Source organism: Strigops habroptila, chromosome 15 (genome assembly GCF_004027225.2).
Source record: "Strigops habroptila isolate Jane chromosome 15, bStrHab1.2.pri, whole genome shotgun sequence".
NCBI classification, from domain to species: domain Eukaryota; kingdom Metazoa; phylum Chordata; class Aves; order Psittaciformes; family Psittacidae; genus Strigops; species Strigops habroptila.
The window spans coordinates 7,441,543-7,463,881 of record NC_044291.2 but is presented as its reverse complement, the minus strand read 5'-3'; the positions used below and the strand labels follow the sequence as shown (position 1 = coordinate 7,463,881).

General features: G+C 43.8%; 1 protein-coding gene across 1 annotated transcript in view; it reads right to left on the bottom strand.

Annotated features, from left to right (window-relative positions):
• BRINP1 (BMP/retinoic acid inducible neural specific 1) overlaps window positions 1-22,339 on the bottom strand; it is an 87,799-nt gene that overhangs the window by 5,403 nt on the left and 60,057 nt on the right. Inside the window, exons 3-7 of the mRNA XM_030507178.1 lie at window positions 21,967-22,157; window positions 16,677-16,846; window positions 15,277-15,382; window positions 9,053-9,289; window positions 3,055-3,277 (exon numbers count right to left, since the gene is read on the bottom strand). Of these exons, the coding sequence (XP_030363038.1) occupies window positions 3,055-3,277; window positions 9,053-9,289; window positions 15,277-15,382; window positions 16,677-16,846; window positions 21,967-22,157 (927 nt within the window). The remainder of the gene's footprint in view (window positions 1-3,054; window positions 3,278-9,052; window positions 9,290-15,276; window positions 15,383-16,676; window positions 16,847-21,966; window positions 22,158-22,339) is intronic.

The window sequence follows — 22,339 nt, the reverse complement described above, 5'->3', positions numbered from 1 at the left end:
ATAGTTAGGGTTGGAAAGGACCTTAAGATCATCTAGTTCCAACCCCCTGCCATGGGCAGGGGCACGTCGCACTAAACTATGTCGCCCAAGGCTCTGTCCAACCTGGTCTTGAACACCGCCAGGGATGGAGCATTCACAACATCCTTGGGCAACCCATTCCGGTGCCTCACCACCCTCACAGTAAAGAACTTCTTCCTTATATCTAACCTAAACTTTCCTGTTGGTTTGGATTGGAAAGGACTTTAAAGCTCATCCAGTTCCAACCTCCTGCCATGGACAGGGACACCTTCCACTAGAGCAGGTTGCTCCAAGCCCCTTCCAACCTGGCCTTGAACACTGCCAGGGATGGGGCAGCCACAGCTTCTCTGGGCACTCTGAGCCAGCGTCTCAGCACCCTCACAGGGAAACCCCCTGGCAATGGTGGGAATGGAGAGCCAGGTAACCACAAAGAGCTGTTTCACCATTTAAAACCTATGTGTTGTGCCAAAAAAACATGTTTTGCAGTGTTGGGCTTTCATATCAGAAGCAAAGGTCAGGTTATACTGAAAGGTGATGAACAATTTTCTTTCCTCCTGACTTGTCAACCTTCAGGATGAATCACGTCTGGGGAGGGGAAGAAGCTGACGGGCGTCCCTTGAGACAAAGCTTCCGCTTTGTTGTAGATGGTGTCTGAGCTCATTAGAAAAACAGACCATATCAAAACAAAAACAGAACCCAAACAAACAAAAAAAAGCCCCACAAAAAACAATCAGAAACTGGAGCCAGAAGGACAGAGACTAGTTTTTGTTCTAGTTGCAAGGAAAAAGGTAAGGATTTAACAAGTTCTTTGCAAACTCACCTTCCTCTTTCCAATCAGCACTAGCTGCTGTGGAGGTACTTATGGGCTTTCAGCATGGCACAGTGAAGTAAAAAAAGCTATTTTTATTCTCAGCAGCTGCGAGATGTATTCTTAACTAATGACAATTTGGCTGGAGCCCAGAGCATGTAGCAACCCCCCCCTTCCTTTGGATGTTATTTATATTTTACATCTATAATGCAGCCATAGGTACTCATTCAACATTGATGCTTCAACAGCTGAACGGTGCTTTCTTTTCGAAACTAACAAACTTGCTTTCAAAGAGGTGGTTTTTAAGCCAAAGCAGTGCTGAGCAAATATATTTACATGTGTATATATATATTAAAAGCATATATTTGTAAATATAGCTATATCAATATGTATTTTTATAGCCTTCTTTGCTATTGCAAAAGGTCGTGGAGAATCAGCCTAATTGCCAAAATCTCTACTCTTTCTTTTGGAAACACCACCTCCTCCTTTCCCTGAAGACCATCAACTGTAATTGTATTTCTTTTTTCCATTGCTTTTGAATATATAATGCAAGGTTACTATTAAAGAGAGAGGCTTGCTCTAAATAGAACCTTTCCATCCTTTCAAAGCCATTGGCATGCTTGATAAGCATCTGTCATTCTGTACAGTAACAATTAGGAAATTAGAGTCTTTCCAAGCTTTGGTGAAAGGAACAGTGAAATGCATACCTCTTCTGCTACACATCTACCGAGCTGCTCCCCTGCCTAGCTACAAATGCAGCATGACAAATAAGAAAGGAAATGATAATATGCCTGCTGGTGTTGACTTAAACAAATCAAGCACATCAGTCAGTTAAAAACCCAGCTGCCATCAGCCACTTCATCCTCCTTCCCCCAGATTTTACAGTATTAGATGGAGGCTGCCTTTCTGCGTGGCTGACTCTTTAAAATAGAAGAGAAATGCTAAAGATGTCTTTAGCTGAATGCTTTGCAGCAGCCTGGTTGGCTGGATATTTGCTTATTGCTGCTTTGCGTTGTTGTTGTTGTGGTACAACTCAAAATCGTGCCTGGATGTGCTTGTGACTCCTCCACCACTTGGCTTGGTTCTAGCAGCTCAGCCAGCTGGCAGGAATGAGCCTATTTTAGGATGTTTTCCAAAGGCTTTTTTTCCCCTAATTTCTTAAACTTACTAGATATTTCTCCTCATCCCTAGTAAATCTATGGAGTCTTTGTTCAGAAACAAGAGATTTCTTGGTAATTAAAGAGATGTTAAACCCTGGAAGAGTTTCCTGAGCTGCACAGTGATGAAATGAAAGCTCAGTGTGTTTAGTGGCCAGGGAGCTGGATGATAACAGGGGACAGCAGTCAATCACTTCATTTTCTCTTGAATTTAGGTAATGAAGGAGATGAAAAAACAGTTCCCCCACAAATATGAACTTGGCCCAATCCTTTCAAGAGAAGCATGGAAGAAAAGGCACTTGGACTCATTGTTTCCAAGATTTTCAGTGTTACTTCAGACAATGTAGAAAGAAACATCAAGACATGTTTATTCAAATCCACTAATGTAGGTCTCCAAAAATGACTGGAAGCAAACTTAAACTGAGCCATAGGTCAGGGCTGAAAGGAGCCCCAGAAGGTCACTATTACATATCCATAGTTGCTGTAGCTGTCATCTACCAAGAGCCTATTCTCTCCATCTGTAATAACATTGCTAGGCTTCTGGTCAGTGCAGGTTTGCATGTTCACCTTGCATTTTGTAGAAGAGATGTCATCTATTCCAAATGAAGCTAAAGCTTCTTTTTCACTCTGGCTATACTCACTGAGGAGTACAACTTCAAAATGGGCTGAAGCATCTTGTGCTCTGTATATCCTCTTCAGCAGCAAATGGAGGCTTAAAGCTTGGCTGTAGTACTTGAGGCAAAACTGCTTAAAAAGCAGCTTATTCTGCTTGGCTGCCTGGTGTCAGCCCTGTAATATTCCTGCAGAACACCACAAAATAAGTGGGTGCCCTTTACCTGGGTAGGTAAGACCACACAGGAGGGATGTGAATATATTTAGGTACGTGATAAAGGTTACTTACACCTCCAGAGGTTTCAACACACTCCCAGACTTTACCATTTCCCTCCAAACCTCTGTGTTAGCACATCCTATATATGAACACTTAGGCTGTTGGGTTTAGGTTAAAGCCCAGGCTTGGGTCCATCAGTCACCCCTCACACCACACTCATCCCCAATGAAGGGTGAAGGTACCTTTCTCTAGGCAGCTGGTGGTTAGGATTGTGCCGACATCGGACACTGAGGCCAAAGAGTTTGCGGGCAGTGCGCTGGATCTTCTGGCGCTGGGCTTCCAGGGAGCTCTGCAGCAGTTTGTAGCGGTTCTGCAGATCCCAGTCGTTCCCCCAGTGCTGGTGGATGCTCCCAATGGTCAGGAAGTGGTTGCTAGGTAGCCTTTTCATGAAGGATTTAAACTCATCTGGAACACACAAGAATGTGGAGAAATACAGAGGTTTCTGAATTGTAACAAAGCTTCAAAGGTTTTCATTAGCAGGATTGAGAAACAGCAATGATGTATGTGGCTATTGGTGCTCTGCTAAAGGAAGATCATGTCCATTGTTCAGCGTGGAGAAGAGAAGGCTTCCACTGCCTAAAGGGGCTGATAAGAAAGCTGGAGAGGGGCTTTGGACAAGGGCCTGTAGGGACAGGACAAGGGGAATGGCTTTAACCTGCCAGAGGGGAGATTGAGATGAGCTCTTAGGCAGAAGCTCTTCCCTGTGAGGGTGCTGAGGTGCTGGCACAGGGTGCCCAGAGAAGCTGTGGCTGCCCCATCCCTGGCAGTGTTCAAGGCCAGGCTGGACACAGGGACTTGGAGCAACCTGTTCTAGTGGAAGGTGTCCCTGCCCATGGCAGGGGTTGGAACTGGATGAGCTTTAAGGTCCCTTCCAACACAAACCATTTTACGTTTAACTCTCTGGTCTGACATTCTTCCCCAGGAAGCCCACTAATTCCATGGCTGTTGCTGCTCCTATATGGGAATCAAAACCCATGGTTTGTTTCACCCAGTATTAGGGTGAAACAATTCACCTAATGAATGGAGAAAAAAAGAAAGTAAATTCCCTGGAGCATGGGATTATAGTTTAGGGGTTATGAACAAAAAGCAGGGAGTTATAATCATTGTCAGTTAAAGAGTTCTCATTTAAATTGTGTTTTAGCTGCTCCTAAAATGATGTTTGTTGCTGAAGTCAAATCACTTTGTGTTAAAATAAGAGGAAAAAAGAGCTTTAAAAAAGTCCCCAGAGGAAGGGTTTGGATTGTGTTCCCATGTCCTGCTTCTCATCTTTTAAAAGGAGCATTCGGATTCTTTTTTTCTCATTTAACTTCATTTGAAGCTAAATGAGTTTTTTCTGTAACAATAAAAATAAAATCAAGCAGTCTGCAGGGCTAAGGTCAGAACTAAATGTGTCAATTTTAGCCAAAGGGAAAAAACTAATTGATCCAAATATATGTTGTTAAATGTTGTTTTGTGATCACTTTAGTTCTGTTTGCTTTTGTTTGATAATTAAAAAAACCGCATTATGTTGGGTTTGCTTGAGGTCTTTTTCATTACGAAGTAGTATAGAGAGATACTGGTTCTGTTCACGACTTCTGAGAACAGAAGTTTGCTTTGACTCTGATTATCAGTCTGGGACATCCTTATATAGAAAAAACAGACAGTTCCAACTTCCTTTTCAGAAAATAACCCAATTTTTGACACCAGAAAACTGTGTTTGACACAAAGAGACCTGGAGAAATGCAAGGAATGGGACAAAAAAACCCCCACAAAGTGCAATAAAGTACAGTTTTGAACCAGGAGAGAAAAATCTCATACATCAGTATAGGCTTGGAAACAACCAGATGAATAAGAGCTGCTAGAAAGGTCCTGGGGGTTATGGTGGGCATCATGCTAAAGGTGGGTTAACACTATATTCTCCCTGAAAGAAACACAAACTGTATACTGTGCTAAAACCGGTAGGTTGGGGAAGTTAATATTCCCCTCTTCTTGGTACTGCTGAGGCTGCATCTGCATTTCTGTGCCAGCCTTAGGGCTACCCAATTAAAGATGGGTGTTGAGAAACGGCGAGGCCACAGCTGAGGGCTACCACAATGGTCTAGGGCCACAAGTCCTACAAGGTCAGCCGGAAGAAGCTGCACTTGTTAAATCCAGCAAAGAGGCCAAGGGGCAATCTAATTACAGCCTACAACTGCTTAAAAGGTACTTACGCATACGAAGGAGAGAAACTCTTCTTATTAGAGACAGATGACATAACAAGGAATAACAGTTTGCAGTTTGAGAAGTTCAAATGATTTATTGAACAACTTCTTCACTTGGAGGTAATGCAGCACTGGAACGTGCTGCCCAGAGGTGCAGAAGAACACTTTACACTGCTAAACAAAACCATGGCTGACCTGATCGAGTAGTGCTGGTGGTAGTCCTGCTTCTAGAGGGAGGTTGGACTACAGCCCTGCTATACACCCCACAAAACATGCAACAAGAAATGCAGCCATCTTTTCCTGTAAGCTATCTACATCATTTTTCTTCCTTTCCTAATCCTTTATTAAAACTCCTTCATCCCATTTTCAGAAGAGAGGACAATAGCCAAAAAATGAAAGCTTGTAAAGGCTGATCTCTTTTCAATAAAGAGAAATAATCCATAGAATCATTGAAGAAAATCAGACCAGATAAATTACAATCTATCATACAAAGCTTGTGGATATTTGCATAACAGATTTCCTATTATTCAGCAACTTGCAGCTCATGCTTAACTGCCTAACAAAGAATATCTCTGCGTTAGTCAGTGCCATCATTACATAGATGGTAAATGGATGTTCATGTCGTACTCATCACATGGTGAAACTGAGCGCCTAATAAAAATAATCATCATCATTGCACTATCAAGATCCACGGGACATCTGCTTGTCTCCTTTCTTCCCCCAAGATAATGGAGAGATACTTTGTTTTTAATCATCTCCCAGGTTTTCACTCTCTTTGCAATGCTGCTTTCAATGCCCTTCTCCTCCCCAAAAATGATTCTCCCCTGTTCAGTGGTCTTCTGAAACTATCATCATGTATAATTGCTTCTGTTGACCATGCTGATTACTCCCGGTACCTTTCAGCAGTAAAAGCCTTGCATTTGCTTCCCGCCCCTTATAAATCAATTTCCTCAAAAGCCTGTTTGTGCAAAAGACCAAGCTCTTTTTCCCTCTGATGATGAATGTGCTACATTTTTCATAGAGACGGGTAAGGGAGAAATTTCAGTGCAGTGTGCACATTTTGATACTGCAGTGCAACGTTGGGGGGAAAACAAATGAGCAAAGAAAGCTGGCAAAATAAAAGCTGGATGGGGTTGGCTTTATAAAAAGAGGAATGAGAAAAGGAAAATACTTTCCAAAATGTATAGTTTCTTCATTTCTACAGAACTATCTCCAGAGCTATCTCAAGACTATGGCTGCATGCTGCTAAGCTTTGTGCCTTTCTGGGAATAGTTCGTTCTTAACCCTAAGACTTTCCAAATAATTAATGCATCTGTTTGCATTTGGGTGTGTTCTATTTATCTGCCCGGAAAGTGTTGATGATGGCTAGGACTACATCTCCCATAATGCTACATGGCCTCTTATTGTGCCGAGTTACCTGGTCCCTTGCAAGCAGTCCCATGGCAATGACTCAGCATCACAGATGGTACAGGGCAGAGGGTCCAGCCTCAGGAGAACATCACAAGGAAACAGCCACATCAAACATTTCTTTCAAAGGTGAAACTTTCGTTTCTCCACTGCTTGTCTTTTCAGTTAAAAAAATAATAACTTTTTCATCAGAAAGCAATAATACTGCAAAAAAACCCCAAACCAAACCCTGACTTTCAATCAAAAGGCTGTTTTAAAACCCAGAATCACAGTCCTGATGCAGAATGTTTTGGCCAGCCATACTAAAATGCCAAGAATAAGGCAGTGTTGTTTTTCCTCACCAGCCATACTAAAACGCCAAGAATAAGGCAGTGTTGTTTTTCCTCAATTTACACATGAGCAATGAAGCACGGGACTGAGAGAGCTCTTGAGCTGATTTAAAGCAGCATCAGTTCACTGCAGCCTCCTTGACTTTGAAGATACCATTCCAAATCACACCAACTCTTGATTTGCCCTGCACGATTCTTCCAAATTGAGAGAGGAATCCAACACAGATCAGAAACAGAATACAGATCTTTCAGGCTATCTGCAGCTTACTGCACAAATGGTATTTGCTTTCAGAGCACTCGTGTGCCTTTCAGCCCACTTTATTGGAAAAGCCTTCAGATGTCATTAGAGATTTCTTTTCTGCTCTTCATAATGAAGAAAATCCTCTAGTTATTGGGAATATTTATTAAAACAAAAGCAGCAAAATACTAATACTGGAGTCCTCTGTGGTATCAACTTTCATCTCAAAGGAAAAGTTCACGCATGATGCAACAAAGTGATGAATGAGATGCAGCAGCTTTAAACATAAAGATAATCACTCCATCTAGTCCTGAAAAGCCTCCAGCCCTGGGTGGAATATGGCTACAGCACAGCAGAGAATTACACTGCAATGTGTCACTTTAACAGAGCAAATGAAAAACACCTTCCCCTGTTGAAATCTCTAGGGGAGGGAGACTGAATATAATTATCTACCACAGTCTTTGCTTAGATCAAGTGCAACAAGTACAGAACGTAACACTAAAACAATCACTATGGGACTGTAATTCTTCTCTCTCCATAGGACTCTCACCTTCTAAGTGTCTGGGTTAGATCCCCTGGGGGTGTAAAGGGGTTTGATGAGCGGTGGCCACATGTGGCTCTTGAGCATCTTGTGTGAAGACCCTATGCCAGAACCAGCAACTAGTAACACATAACTAGTGGCAGAGCTGTGCTGGCAGGTACTGCTAGTAATCCTAATTTTTGTAGTACTGAGTGAGCAGAAGCTTCTGAAAGCCACATTTCTGGTTTACCCTGGGGTACCTACTCCATCCTGGAGTCTACAGAATCTCCCAGAAAACCACCAACCTCTTCAGCCAGTGACCTGCTTCTGGAACTGACCCAGCCACGTGGATAACCATAGTGTAGAGCTGGATCTTACCAAGACAGTAGTCAGCCTCGTGCCATTAACTACAACTCTAACTTTGCTCAGCTGAACACCAAGTTGACAGCATGAGCTGGGCATAAGAATCTGTGTAACAGCAGGCACACCAGCAGGGTCCATATATCAAAGCATGAAGCAGTCCTCAACAGCCCATTGAGGAAACATCATAGGCCACTTCATTTCAATCATTAAGAGGATTACGGTGACCTTCAACATGAAGAAGGAAATTGCTGCTGGGAGACTTCTGAAGAAGAATTCTTCAGTGCCTTGAATGGAGCTAGATGGTCCCTTCCTCGGAGCTTTCTTTCCTAACATGTAGATCTGGACAGTTATGACCATAGCCATTAAAGAAAATGGGTTGGAAAGTAACTGGCTAACACCAAGAGATGTGAGCCAGCACAGGGATAAGCTCTCGATTAAGTTCTGCTTAGTGCCCGTGTGGCTTCAGGGTAAGGAGACCACTTGCTAAAGAAAAGGCTATAATCTCACTGCTATGGTTGCTCGTCAAGCCCTTGAGGGTACGTACTGCCCAGGTATTATGACACACCTACAATGGGTGTTAGCAGCATCAACATGGAACAAACTCCTCCGAGACCCCAAGGACACACTGGGAGAAAATGGAGGGAGAAGAGAAACGTTCACATCAGCAGACACTGGCACTGTAGGAGAGAGAAGTAATTTTCCTTTCTCCTCTCTATCTCAAATGAGGTGTCATCTGGCCTGTGCTCTCTCTTTCTGAATTGCCTTTCACCAAAGCAGAATAAATCATTCATGCAAATCTGAAAAGCAATTTCTGCATCATTCATATTGTGGAAGTTTCTCTGTAGAACTATTAAAGAGAGATTCTGAGGTGGTTTAGTATGAAAAATCAGATTTTTAATCAAACAAATTCTTCCACGGAAAATATCTCTTTACACATAGAATTATGTGTGGTGTGTGGTTTTACCTGTAATAGAGAAAAAAAGCACTCCCTCAAGACTAACATCACATTTTTTAGGTCAATACCCTCTACTTTTTTGTCCAAGCTGGAGCATTATACTGAGGGAAGAAAAGACCCTTAACTGGTATAATCTGACATGTTTTGCTTGAAACAAATCAATCAGAAAATGAGTTTTGCTCGATTACCTGAATTCTCCAGATCTTTATAGGCTTCTGTCCAGGTCTTGCCCATGTTTGCTAATGTGTACTCCATGATCTGGATGTCGGTGATGGGGCAGTTGCACTGCGGGAACTCCTCCGCACACTGGCAGCCGCACTGGCTGTTCCGGCAGATGTACTCCCCTTCGCCATTGCACATGATGTAGCTCAAGGCAGACTGGACAAACTTCTCCTGTAAATACTGAGGGAAGATGATCTGGAGACCTGGCATAGAAACAAGAGGTGGGGATGTGGGAAGAAGAAAAAAGTCATTTCAGGTACCTGTTCTGCTTTCAAAACGTGTTTCATTAACAGCTTGGGAAAGTGATGCTGAGGAATTAAAAGCTGCTGGGATATTTGTCTTGAAGCTGTCACAAGTAAGGAAGATGGGGTACAAATTACATGCCTCCACTGCAAGGAGTGAGTTAGCTGAGAGCAGAGCCCATTTGCTCTGTGAGAGAAGGGTAACAAGTAACTCCCCTCTCCTCAGCACGCAGTGTACCCCCTTCATCCTAGTCCTGAATCCCAGTACAGTACAAAACACCTGAATGCAAAGCCACCCTTACTCCCAGGTGGGGTTTTTATACTTTGCAACATAATGCTAGTTCAGAAGTGATGAGCATTATGCTGTTCTGACCTGTTTTGAGAGAGACTAAACAGGTTTTGTACCACAGAAACAAGGAAACTTCACACTGAAGGAGAAAGAAAACAGAAGGAAAGAAAATAATACAAGGAGGGATTTGGAAAAGACCCTTGCAGAGTTAAGTGCCCAGCTCCCACAGTATAAATACAGGAGTTGGATACCGAAAGTCTTTTCAGCTTGCTCCCTGCTAGGAAGGCTACTTGCCAAATCCTATAAAAGTGCAAATGGATTTAGTGCCAGTGATTTCAGTGGTGCTCTGAAGATTTACATTAGTGGAGAGCTCTATCCCCATATCTCTTTCTCCATCTGAGTGTTTGTGTATCCATCCATCTGTGCAGGCATTAGTGTAGGTGGACACTTGCTCAGGTACCAGAGGACATGATAACAGTTTAAGTGTTTGCCCTGTGTGCAGTGTGCTTGATTTTCCAGCCTGTCCTTCTCCAGCCCTCTTCTCCAGGCTCCCTAGAGATATCCCTGAGGATTCACAGCTGTTCTTTTCTACCTGGTGAATCCTGCTTGTCAGACTCAGTCAGTGTCTCTGGTGCATGAGACAGAGATGACAATAACTCTGAGCGAGCATTCACAGGAAGCCTGGACCACTCACCTTCTGCATAAAAGGCCCAGGGATTTTGAAGTAGCAGATATAGGAGTTTATGGCTTTAGTAGCAGCACTGAACTCTGGTGTAATGAAGGCATACGGGTCAATTACCCATCTGTTGGTGTTTCTATTGTGCTGAATTACTGTATCCGTGGCTGACAGCTCATTGGAGTGGAATGAAAATAAGACAATAATTCAGAGGATGAGAGTGTGCAGGAAGGCCAAAAGGGGCTGTGACTCCTTTCAGGAGTTCAGGCCCATCTCTGTGATAGGTCATGGTCACCTCAGGCAAGAGGAAAGTGGTGGGCTGTGCCCTTGGGACCCCCATTACCCTTTTGTTTTGGTTCCACAGAGACCACCTCTGCCTTGACAAGGTCCCTCTGGAAGACCAAGCTCTGAGGGGATCAGGAGGTTATTGAAGGCACAGGGACCTTTGCTTCCTTTCCCCTCCTGCTATTGCCAGGGCACAGTCTCCAAGCACTGCACCCAGTGGCAGCAGCTGCCCTGTTGTATGACCTAATCAGACAACAGCACAACATGGAATGGTGGCAACTACCAGGATGAACACAGAACAACCTTCGGCAGGAGAAGACATTTATGACACTTGCACAAGGGTTTCAAGCCCAGCATTTGGAAGCATCATGTGTGCATAGATCCTGCTACCTTTTCTGTGGTGTGTGAAAGGGAGGAAACATGTAAGGGGCTGACCCCAGTCTGCAGCATCCCTGTGAACACCTCAATAATAGTCTACCGAGATCAGAATTTTGAGGTCCTTTGGGCTTTCCTGAGATGTTTCTCAACAAAAAGCTCAGCTTTTGCCCTGTTGTCTGCAGGAAGCACTGAAGTTCAATCTCTTTTAGGGGTTTATCTGAAGCAACCACCACAGAGGGATGGTCCCTTTTCACACTGACATTAGGGATGGTCCCACCTGCCAAGCTCCAAGACTCTCCTTCAGGATGGAAAGAAAGTGAAGTGCTGTTGGAGAACAGAGATCTACAAATGGGGTTTGGAGAGCCTAAAGGCTGCTATAATCACTGAGCTTGCAAGCTCACAGGAGAGGGGGGCTGGAGTTCTTGATGTGCATTGATCCTGTTTATTAACGGTCCACGTCCCATGAATAAATCTTTCCACTCTCTGCTTCATGGAGGAGCAATCTGCCCTGGCCTCAGCCTTTGAATATGAAACCCAAATGATCACAGGTTCTTTAGCTTACCATATTTTCTCTTTGAATTTTAGATTGAATAACAGCACTGACAAGCTGTTTGGTCCCAAATGAAACTGGCTTTAGGGATATTTTTTTTTCCCCGGAGTGAATAGGGGTAAAATAAAGCAACTGAAGTTTCAGGGAAAGCTCTTCCCATTGCAATGGGCAATGACTGTGTATCTCAGCACACACAGAAACACAAATACCCACTAACCTCCAAAATATGACACAGGCTTATCCTGCATTGCAGAGTGCCTCACGTGCATGCTTGCTTTTTGCCCATAAAACTCGTGGTTTCTAAAAAAGCCTTTCGAGGATCTTCTCTTTAAGAAATAATCTCAGATTTAAAAGGCAATCATCCCCCCGTACACTTAGCACCAACTCAAAAGAACACTTATATATAAATACTGAACTTTAATCAGGTAAGCAGCTCTGCTGGAATCCAGGCAGCTAACTGCAGCATTTAACAAGCAGCATATATTCAAATATGTGCTTAGACCAGGAACTAGTGACACACAAATCCAGCTGCTCATCCAAACACAAGTGTGCATACTCCAAACACAAAGCCCTAAGTTTAAAACTGCACATATGACTCAGAGATATTCCAGCCAGGAATTTCCTTGTGGAAGAAATCTGTATTAGCGTTACTGATAAAGGAACCTCATGTAAGCAGCCAAGCAGGGGGCAACCTTAAAGGCTGAGATACTGGGCCATTTTCATGGGATGAATGCCTCAGTCCAAGCCAGGATGCATAAGGAATGGGCTCATCCCCCACAGCAGCCTCAGTAGCTGCTAAGAGATGCAGAAGGTAGGTGTGCTGGTGACAAGTGTTAAGGTAACATTGATCAGAAGGAGGAATTCTGCCTCTGTGTAAAGCATGAAGTTCCCCTTTAAAAATTAAAAGCAGCACGGATTTGATATAGATTTGTCTTAGATAACTACAGGTGGAATGTGAAGTGTCTCACAAGGGGACATGTCCTTAATTCACCTAGAAAAACTATTAGAGAGAGATGTTTGCCTTTGGACTGTATATAAAAGGCTTCCTGCATTAAAAGAGGTAAATTTTCCCAGCTCTAAATTGGAGCTATTTGAAACATTTTCCACAGAAGAGTTCTCTGTTGAAAATGCAGTTTCATTGAAGCATTTGGTGAGAGCATGTTGACTCCAAAAGCACTTTTGACAGGGAAAGGTCTAAATGTATCTTTTTTATACTTCCTCATTTTGTTTCAGTGAAAAGCTGGACTGTGTTGTGTTGTCATTACTGCTCTGCCCATTCTGGCAAAGGCTTTAATATGAATTGTAATGCAAATCTTAATATTCTATTACCACATTTGACGTAACTACCTAATATGCACTATTTCCTGTTTAATGTCACAATCTTTAGAATAGCACAGAAGGCTTTTACCTTGCTGAAATAGTGCCATGTTGTAATATTGACATATACTGTCACAGTATCCAAGAGGATATGTCTCTGGAATTTTAATTTCCCAAAACTTTTCAAAGTGTTGTTCCCCCCCCCCCCCCCCCCCCCAAATGTTCAAATTCCAGCCTAGGACACTTTTCCAGGGAACAAACTCCTGTTTCCCACTAGACCACTGCAGAGCTGTTAGCATCTTTCCCTCCTATGCTCTGATTTACTCCTTTCCCAGGCAGCTCATGCGTCAGCCACATTAGAGGCAGAGGCAGGCAAAGGAATGGTAGCAGGGAAAGGAGGATACAATGTGCAAGGAAGCGCAGTTACCTGGGAGATCCTGGCCCACCACAGGATCCCCCCCATCCCTTGTAGGGAAGCTGCATCACCATACAGCCCTCCTCATGCATGGGATGGAGAACCTGCCTCCAGGTAGGAAAAAGGGAAACGTAAGCTACTGTGGTAACATATGTACTATGTGATAGTGTATGTACTATGATGTACCTGTATATACTCCAAACACAGATGTACATATATGCTGGGTCCATGTGGATACTGGTTTATAAATTAGCGATGCTTTTCTGTCCATGTAACCATAGGCACAGAACCAAACACCCTGCACTATACAAGCATCCAGGTCCTCCCCTGGACCAGGCTGGATGACCTTCCTGAGCCCTTCATGCAACATGAATGTAGCTTAGCTCTGGGTCTGGCCATTGCATCATCTTTGAAGCCACAACTCTCAGGGCTGGGCAGCAGCAAGTGCAGAAACAAAAATTCTCCCTGTCACGAAGAAGCTGCTCTTTTATTGAGCCAGCCTCAGAGCTGGAATGACATGAAGGTAGAAACATGGATTTCTGTTAGAAGCTCATGCTCGGCTGCTAATCAGATCAGAGGAGACTCGGTCATGATCCATTACCTGCAGCCTTGTGACTAATTCCTAATGAAGCCTCTCAGAGCAGAGGAAGGATCCTGGGTAATTATCCCAAGAACCACACTCCAGATTAGGCAGAAAACTCAGGTGTGGCTTTAAAGGTCACTTTGTTCTATTAGGAGGAGTTCTTACATTCCTCCCCATATCCCTTGGATTGGGTCTGATCTCTTTCTGGGCTGGGTTATGCCATGTGTGTTTGGCCCCTGACGTCTCTGTCTACTCTCATCACATGTCACAGTCTCATCCACCTTACATCCCCCATATCCTAAATTTTCCCTCTTCACCTCCTTTCCCCCTCTCAGGCATCTTGCTTTTTCTCTTCTCTTGTAGAATCAGATAGCCAATAGAGATGTATTGATTCACCTACTTATCACTTTGTCTGCCTATAAACCCATCTGTCTGTTATTTAACTGTTTACCTAGTTATCTGATGTGTCATCCTTGGGTTTTCATTACCAGCAGCCATCATTGCAGTGTATAAAAAGCCTCAAATCATTTATTGTTAATTAGGTAAGAACCAGAACTCAGTGATTTAGACAATCACGGGAATAGTGAAAACAACCTGCCTATTATTTTTAAAGGCAAATAATAACAACAACAACAATATATCCACAACATGACTCAGTAAATGAAACCCACTTTCTGTGCAACCAAGATTAAAACAGCACTTGCCAAATTATACTCTAAGCGGAAGATGTAATGTAGCCCATTCATCTGAAAAATTAAAGTTTGTGCAAGTACAAGGATTCCAGAAATAAAACCAGCTGGGCAAATGAGCAATTAAATCCCACATTTCCTTATTTTGTCAAAAATCTTGGGAATAACCTTTGTAAATTACACACCCAGTGAATTTCCTCCTTCTACTGAAGTTGACTTCTTGCTAACCAGCGTGTATGTATGTATTAATTCAGTCATGACCTCTATCTGCTGACTTCTGGACCAGCTCTCCAGCTGGGACTGAAGCCATGGCTTCTAGCATCCAAATAATGACTTTTCCCAAAGATTATGGTCATTAGAGAGTCCCAAAAGCTGATCTGCAAACCTCTTACACGAATCAGCAATTTGGGAGGGACAGAGAGAGACGTGGACAGAATGCCCCTTCAGTATTAAAGGAAGAAGTCACATTTATTTATATTGGTGTACATATTATGTGCATAAGTCCATCAAAATTGAATGACAAGGGGCACTTCTGCGGGTCCAGCCTGCAGTTCCTTGTGCCTGTAGCTCAGTCCCTGTCATGCCCCGGCTCTGCTGTGCTGAGCATCATATGAAGCCACCAGTCTTGCTTCAGGCAACTTACAGTGAAGGCAGCAATAACAGCAAACAGAGGAGGGGAAAAGGATATTAGAAAGCACCCGCCCCTTCCATTTCATCCCCCCACTCCATGCCCTGTATTACCATCTCCCTCATTCCTGTGCCCTACCTTGCAGGTGGAGTTTGCTCTCAGTGCTTTGCAGAAGGACAGAACTCACAGAGTCCAGATTGTCGTAGCTGTTACAGCCCAGGGGGCCAGTCCGAGTTTCTGTTACCTATGGAGGATGTAGAAAACAGAGAGTGTTCCCTTTGATTCCTGCACCACATCTTCCCCAAGCAGCTTCAGACCTCGTAATATAATGACTCCTTGTCAGCAACTGATGCAATCCAAAGTGCATCTCCCCTAATAGGGAAAAAAATGCCCCACATTGGACAGACACAGCTCATGTTTGGCTTGCTCACAAGTGAAAATAGAGTGAATTGTGTCTGCTTTCTTTATGGTACTGCATGTTATTCTGGACTTGGCAATGAGGTCCTGCAGATTGATGCTTCTCATAGAGGATCTCCACTGGAGAACATCAGAAGCCAGTAGAGGAATTATTCCCTGGCTTCTCTTATTGGAAAGCAAGATACAGAGATGGATTGCCAGCCCACTATGGTGCCTAGTGCTCCCACAACATATGTGCACACCATCCTTGTGCTGAGGATAGATGGAGGCACAGATGACCTGCAGTGCTGTTGCTGCGGCGGTTGCTGTTGGTTTCCAGACACGGAGGAGAACTGCCCTTCCTGAATTTACAAAGGGTGATTATCTGCTGTCACTGTTTCAATATCTCAATACGTTTTCCCACCCAAAAGGGAACAGACTCAGCCATGAGACACCACAGAGCTGAAACCTTTCAGAAATGGCTAACAATGATGACTCCATCCACATCTCCTTCCCTGGAGTGAACTCTGCAACAATAAAATCCCTCCCCAGTATAGGATGATTGCTTTCAGAGGAGGCAGCCTTTGTCTGCAGAGCCATTTTCCCTATTTTGTATGCTCTGAGCAGCTTCCCTTCCGTCCTGCTGCAACCCTCAAGCTGTCTCTCAGTCCGTTTCATTCCAGATGCCTCAGTAATGCCACACTGAGTTTTTCATCTCTTCTTGTAGTAAATTCACCTGAGAGATGTTCAGCAGTCTTATACCTGCAAGATGAGAATACTCCTGGGTTGGACGGGGTTGTCCATTTCAGACCCGCCTTTCCCTTCCAACCTCCATTACTGATCTGGATTATCTGTTCCCTCTCCCCCTTCTAGAGGTCACTGCCTCACATAGTGGAAGTCTCCTATCCCACACAACTACCACACTGAATACCCCGCCTCTTTCCAGGTGTTACTGGCCCTAGGGAAATCAATTCTTCAGTAAGGTCAATAAGAGAACAATTTACCCAGAAACTCAGTGCAGGAACAAAACAACTTGTGATCAAAAAAGACATCACACTGGACTAGCAAAGTCCTGCCCAAATCCCCACAGTATTGGTATGGGCACACAATCTTCTTTCTCTTCCCAAGGCAAGAGACAATACCTTGATTGCTCCGGTAGAGATCTGGATCTCATGGAGTCTCCTCATGGTGCCATCACGGTCTACAAAGTAGGAGGAAGCAAGCTGGTGCAACGCTTCAACGCTCTGGGTAGCATTTCCTGACTTTCTGTCGAGGCGGCTTTTGTCCATGTACATGGTCAAGGCCTCCTCTCCTGCAGCAGAAAGAAAACGAGATTTCAGGCTGCCATGGAGGTTCATCTGAACAGGAACATATGATGTCACACGTGGCACCTAAAGAAAGAAAAGTCCAACACCTAAAGCACTTTTAAATGCATCCACCCTTCCTCACCAGTACCAGAACCTCACTGTAGTTAGTATGAGAAACTCTCCTTGTCTATTCAGCCAGAAAGGCCAGGTCCACCACACTTGTAGAGCAGCTCCACTGAACTGAGTAGATAACATTCTGGACATTTATTAACCAGCGTAGCTGTACCACAACTGCTGGAAAGGATTCAAACCATTCATCCCACTTGAGAAACACTTTCTAGGGCAGCACCTCTAGAATGATGCACACCTGACAGAAGATGCCACTTTTATGTAGGTCTATCTGGCCTGATTTCTAGCAGGAATAAGTGACGATTTAAGTTGCCAATGGGATATAGTCATGTAGGTGGGTACAGAGGACAGACAAATGCTAGTTGCACTTCTTCAGCTTCCAGTGAGCATGCAAAAATAATAAGGGCAAGGAGGTGAGTGAAGGGGAGCAATCAGAGGAAAGAGCAAATAAGAAAGCTGATTTAAACCAACCACCCTTCCTGCTTTTCTTCCTCTTGTAGAGTGTCATTCAGGGAATTTAAGTGGAGAGTGAAGAATATTGTATGAGGTAATGGACAATAGGCGATTTTGAACCAGTAACCACAGACAATCTGGGAGTGAAGCAGCTAATATCCGAGAACCCCAAACATCCTAAACATCAGCAGAAATCTGAATGTAACAAGAGAGGTATGAAAAGGGCACAGAGCTGAGAAATAACATTTACCTAAACATTCAGTCCGTGATGTATGAGCCAGATTAAAATCCAGCTCATCCTTAACATAAGGCTGGCACTACAGGAGGCGTAAAAGGGTAGAAAACCATCCTGCACCCTTAACACGTGAAGCTCTGATTTTAACAAAGACAACAGACACCCACGGTAGAAATGTGCCATTTCTACAGAGCCCTCTTAATGAGAGGAATGACACTTGTTCTGATTTGATAGATGAACCACTGATGAATACATCATCCTTTGCAATAATAGCATGGTCAAAGAGGAAAATAATGTTCCACCACTTTCTCAGCCAAGAAATGTTTTGCTCTTCAGCATTTTTACATATTGTTGTTTTGGAGAACAAGCACTTTTCTTCAAAATTCTTATTAGCTGAAGTAGTTTGATTTGTCCAAATAATTTCTTTTATTGCACACATGCAAAAAACTTCCCCCCTCTCCCCCCCTGCTTTTGCTTTCCTTGGATATTTTCCAGCTTTCATCTGGAAGCCAAATGCCTGAAAACAAACCAAAAATATTCTGGATGAAAATCAAAATTTTTTTTATTGGATTTTAGGGTTTTTTTTCAAGCTATTGATATGTTGAGGATTGAGCCTTTGGCTTTGAGATGAAAAATGAAATTTTTTTTGGTGGAAAGAAGATAGTTTTCATCAAAAGAATCGATCAGTTGAAATCTTTTAATTGGCTTCACAGGAGCTAAAGTGGCAAAGTTTGGCATGGAAAACTTTCTCTCTTTAATATTTTCTTTAGAATAACATCATATCCTTTGCCCACGATCAAAGTTGTTGTAGTAACAGTGTCCTCATTGTTACCTCTCACAAATACACTTTTCCCGGAAAATGAGCTGCTTTATTCCTTTATCACTGTTATCGTCATTGTACATTGAACAGCATGAGGAGGCCTTGGCAGGGATCAAGGCTCTATCACATCAGGCTCTAGCCACACAAACAGCAGAAAGATAGATCCTGTCCTAGAGCATTTAAAACCCACATATCTGAGGAGACAACAGCTGTATACAGCAGACAGGTGGCAAAGCACAAGGTAATAAGATGACTGTGATTAGCACAAGAAACAGCGGTCACCACACACCAGATGCCCAGCCACTGTTGACGTGTTGTCAGATTTCATCTTTGAAGTGACTTTTACTGGGGGATTTGAAGGAAGGACAGACTTTGTGAATTTGCATGAGACAACTTTTTTGCCAGCAAAAGGAACATAATAACTCCTATTGGAACACCAATAGGAGTTAGCCGAGAGCCAAAAGTTTTGTATCTTGCATGTAGCAGCAGTATTTAATAGCATGGACATGCAGCAGACATAAGTGATGCTTTGCCACCTCTTTGCAGGGCTGTGACAGGAGAGGGAAGACCTGGAGAATTCTCCTTTTAGCTGCTATTCTCAGAGGAACCTGTTGGATCCAGGCAGCAACTCTTCAATTCCACCAGTAACTGGAAAAAAACAGCTTTTTCTGGAAGAATGTCATGCCTTTATTAATAGTCAAGGCACAAAAATCAGGACCATTTCATTCCAGACTAGTTCATTTTAACTAGAGGAATGCTGGGATTGGAGATGTCTTGAATAGAGCAACCAGGAAGCCTGAATTGAATTGCACCAGATAATACCACTGGTTTCAGATCACCAGGAAATCAAACGCCTTTCTGTCCCTAGACAACACAAAGCAGGCAATGAGCAATTGAAACAGCTCCTAGATATCAGAAAGGATAAACCTGTGTTTTAGGGCAGTGCAGATCAGTGATTTCCCCACAAAAAGTTGCCATTTTTCCCCTCTCTGAGGTGCTTGGACCCTTGCACTAGGAGTAAGAGGAAGAAAGCAGGGAAGTAAAGCCCATGGAATTTGACGCTTTTCTTGAGGGACAAATACTGCCCTGAGGAGTGAAGGGTACTGAGCAGAAATACTATTACTGGAAACCCTATTCCGTGTGGGTGTGTACAGACCTGGAAAAGCACAGCATTCCCACGGAGCATGTGCATGAGAAAGCAACACTTAGATCAAGAGAGGTTAACAGACTTTTGCTGCATTATTAAGTCTTCATTTCTCATTTATTAAGCAGATGCTATGTTCAAAGTTGCGTTTCCTTCAGGGCTTTCCCTGCAAATTGCCTCTCAGATCTGTGTGCTCCATCCCAGAGCATGGGTGCCCTCAAAATGACCCTTCACCAATTCCTTTGTCAGAACTAAACTGGAGCAGAGCTGCTTTTTATTGGGCTCCAGGGGGATGTGGCTGCTCTGTAGGCTGAAAAGCGTCAGAGCTGTTCCTCATGTGGCCAGGTGTGAAAATAGCTGCTGGATTGAGGTGGGCTGGCCTGATCCATCACCCAGCCTCCTGGGGACCATGCAACAGCTGGCATTTAAAAGCTGAACAATTTCCTGTGTGCTTGTCACTCCTTTGCAACCTAATAAGATATCAGGTAAATTACAAACCACTGTAATCCAAAGCAGAATCCTTGTGACTCTTCTGAGGAGACAGTCTTGGGAGAACAAGGGTGCCAGGACATGCCTGGTTTTATATCCCAGTGGTGGTGGTTAGCCCACAACCTGTGATTAGAATGCGTCCTCCTTGCATAATGCATGCCCAGCTTCATCTACATTTTCTCTGGGACTGCCATAGCCAAGATAAATCCTTCTTTGCTCCCCTCCCATTGCTCTCCAGGCTCTGGGCTGATGGAGCGTTTAGCACTCCTCTCCAACACCAGTTCTTGTTACAAGCCTCTGCATATTTAAAAGTGTTGTGTTGTAAAAATCAGGAGAAGAAACAAACCCCTGTGAATAATTCACAACCTCAGCCAGGCAAAATTAAAAATATATTTCACCATCAAAGGTCTTCTTTCAGATTTCCATGGATGCAAGTGGCAAGAAAAAGGAATGTCAATGGAAAGAATAGCAAACCCACAAAAACACTGTCAATACTTTACTGGAGTCTTTACTTGGCTGGCTTTTGTAAAATATGGTCCTGAAAAGTGATTTCCTCCACAAAAAGCAGTTTATCTTTATGCAGACTTCATTAAGGCCTGATGCAGGCAGTCACTTGTACCCTTTGGTGCATGGAAACCTGCTTTTTCTCACATTTCTTGCAGATGGAGGGATGTTTTGGCTGCCTGGGCTGCAAAAGCAGCCTGAGGACCTTTGAAGGACATGCCACATGAGAGGCCATTTGACTTCAATGGAACTGCGCCAATTTACCTACCACCTAATTTGTGCATGAATCATATGCACACATCTAACCTCATCTCCGTCTCATCCTAGTGTCTGCAGAATGCTTTGGGAACAGACAGATGGCCAGAAATCCCTCAAAGTTCACCATAAACTTCGCAAAGTGGCAAGGCTGGAGGCCAGGTATATTAGAAGAAGCAACAGCAACAAACTGTACTAAAATTAAGACCCTTTCCCACTGCAGAATCACTCTTAAGAGACAGCATGTCTCAGAAGAAAGGCATTTAAATGCATACCCCAAAGGGGTAAAGAATGGTAAAAATAATACAAGAGGGAAAGAAATTAGCAACAAATATCAAGGAGCTTCTGCTTTTCACCCTGTTTTCAATACTCAGTACTTGAAATGTTCGTGCAGCACCGATAGCAGTGCACACTCATGGGTTAATGGCCCTACAGCACTATATCTTATGTCATCACTGACATATTCCACTTGCACACACAAGCCTCTCTGCAGTCCTTGCACATACATTGAGTTTTACTCAACTATTGTTTTTTCAAGAGCCTACCCTGCGTTACTGTGCTCACTTATGTATTCAGCACAAGCCTTTCTGGCTGCCTCCTCCCCTGCTGCACATATTCTCTGCCCAACTCCTTGAACTCCCTCATCCTGAAGCTGTTTAAAATTCCTCCAGTTCCAGCAAGAAAAGATGGTTTTTCCCCTGAATTTGGTTTCATTCTGGAAGGAAAAAAAAAGGGGGATCACACATTCTATTGTCAAATGAAGGACAGAGGCAGAGGAATGACAGACAGGCTCCGCAGCTAAATGAAGCATGTTTATCTTGACACACACTGATACACATACGCTGTTGTCAGAGGAGCACCAGTGCACACGTAGCACAGATGCTGAATGCACACACATCACATTGTGAATTCATTTGCAAAGGCTATTTCTACTCCAGGGATCTTCCCACCATCTGACAATGGGACAGGCTTCAGTTGGTGGAGCTGCAGCCTACCTCCATGCTACCAGCCATCCTCCAAAGTGCTCTGTAGGTGCTGCCCAGTGCCTTCACCACCCCACCACCCATGTGAGGAAGCTGCCCAGGTTGCCACCTACCTCCCAGGGTGGCAGAGATGAGGATGTGGGTGCCGTACTTTTTGATGATGGTATCGATGAACTGCTGCGTGGTGGGTCTCCTGCCCAGGAGGCGGATGCTCCTCTGGAACTCAGGCATCAGGGGCAGTGGATTGTGGAGCAGGTCCCTCCGCTCAATGGCTGTGTTCCTCACCTTCCAACGGGCAAACTCCCTATATAACAACACAGGAACACAACAGGACTGAGGCTCTCAGTCTGGAGGGACAGGGAGAGTCACCGAGGGAAGGAAAGGAAGATGGAGAAGGGGACAATCCTGTTGGACACTGCCACATGAATACACACGAGGCCACAAGGCTAGACACAGGGAAAGGAGGAGGAGAAGAGGAAAGGAGAG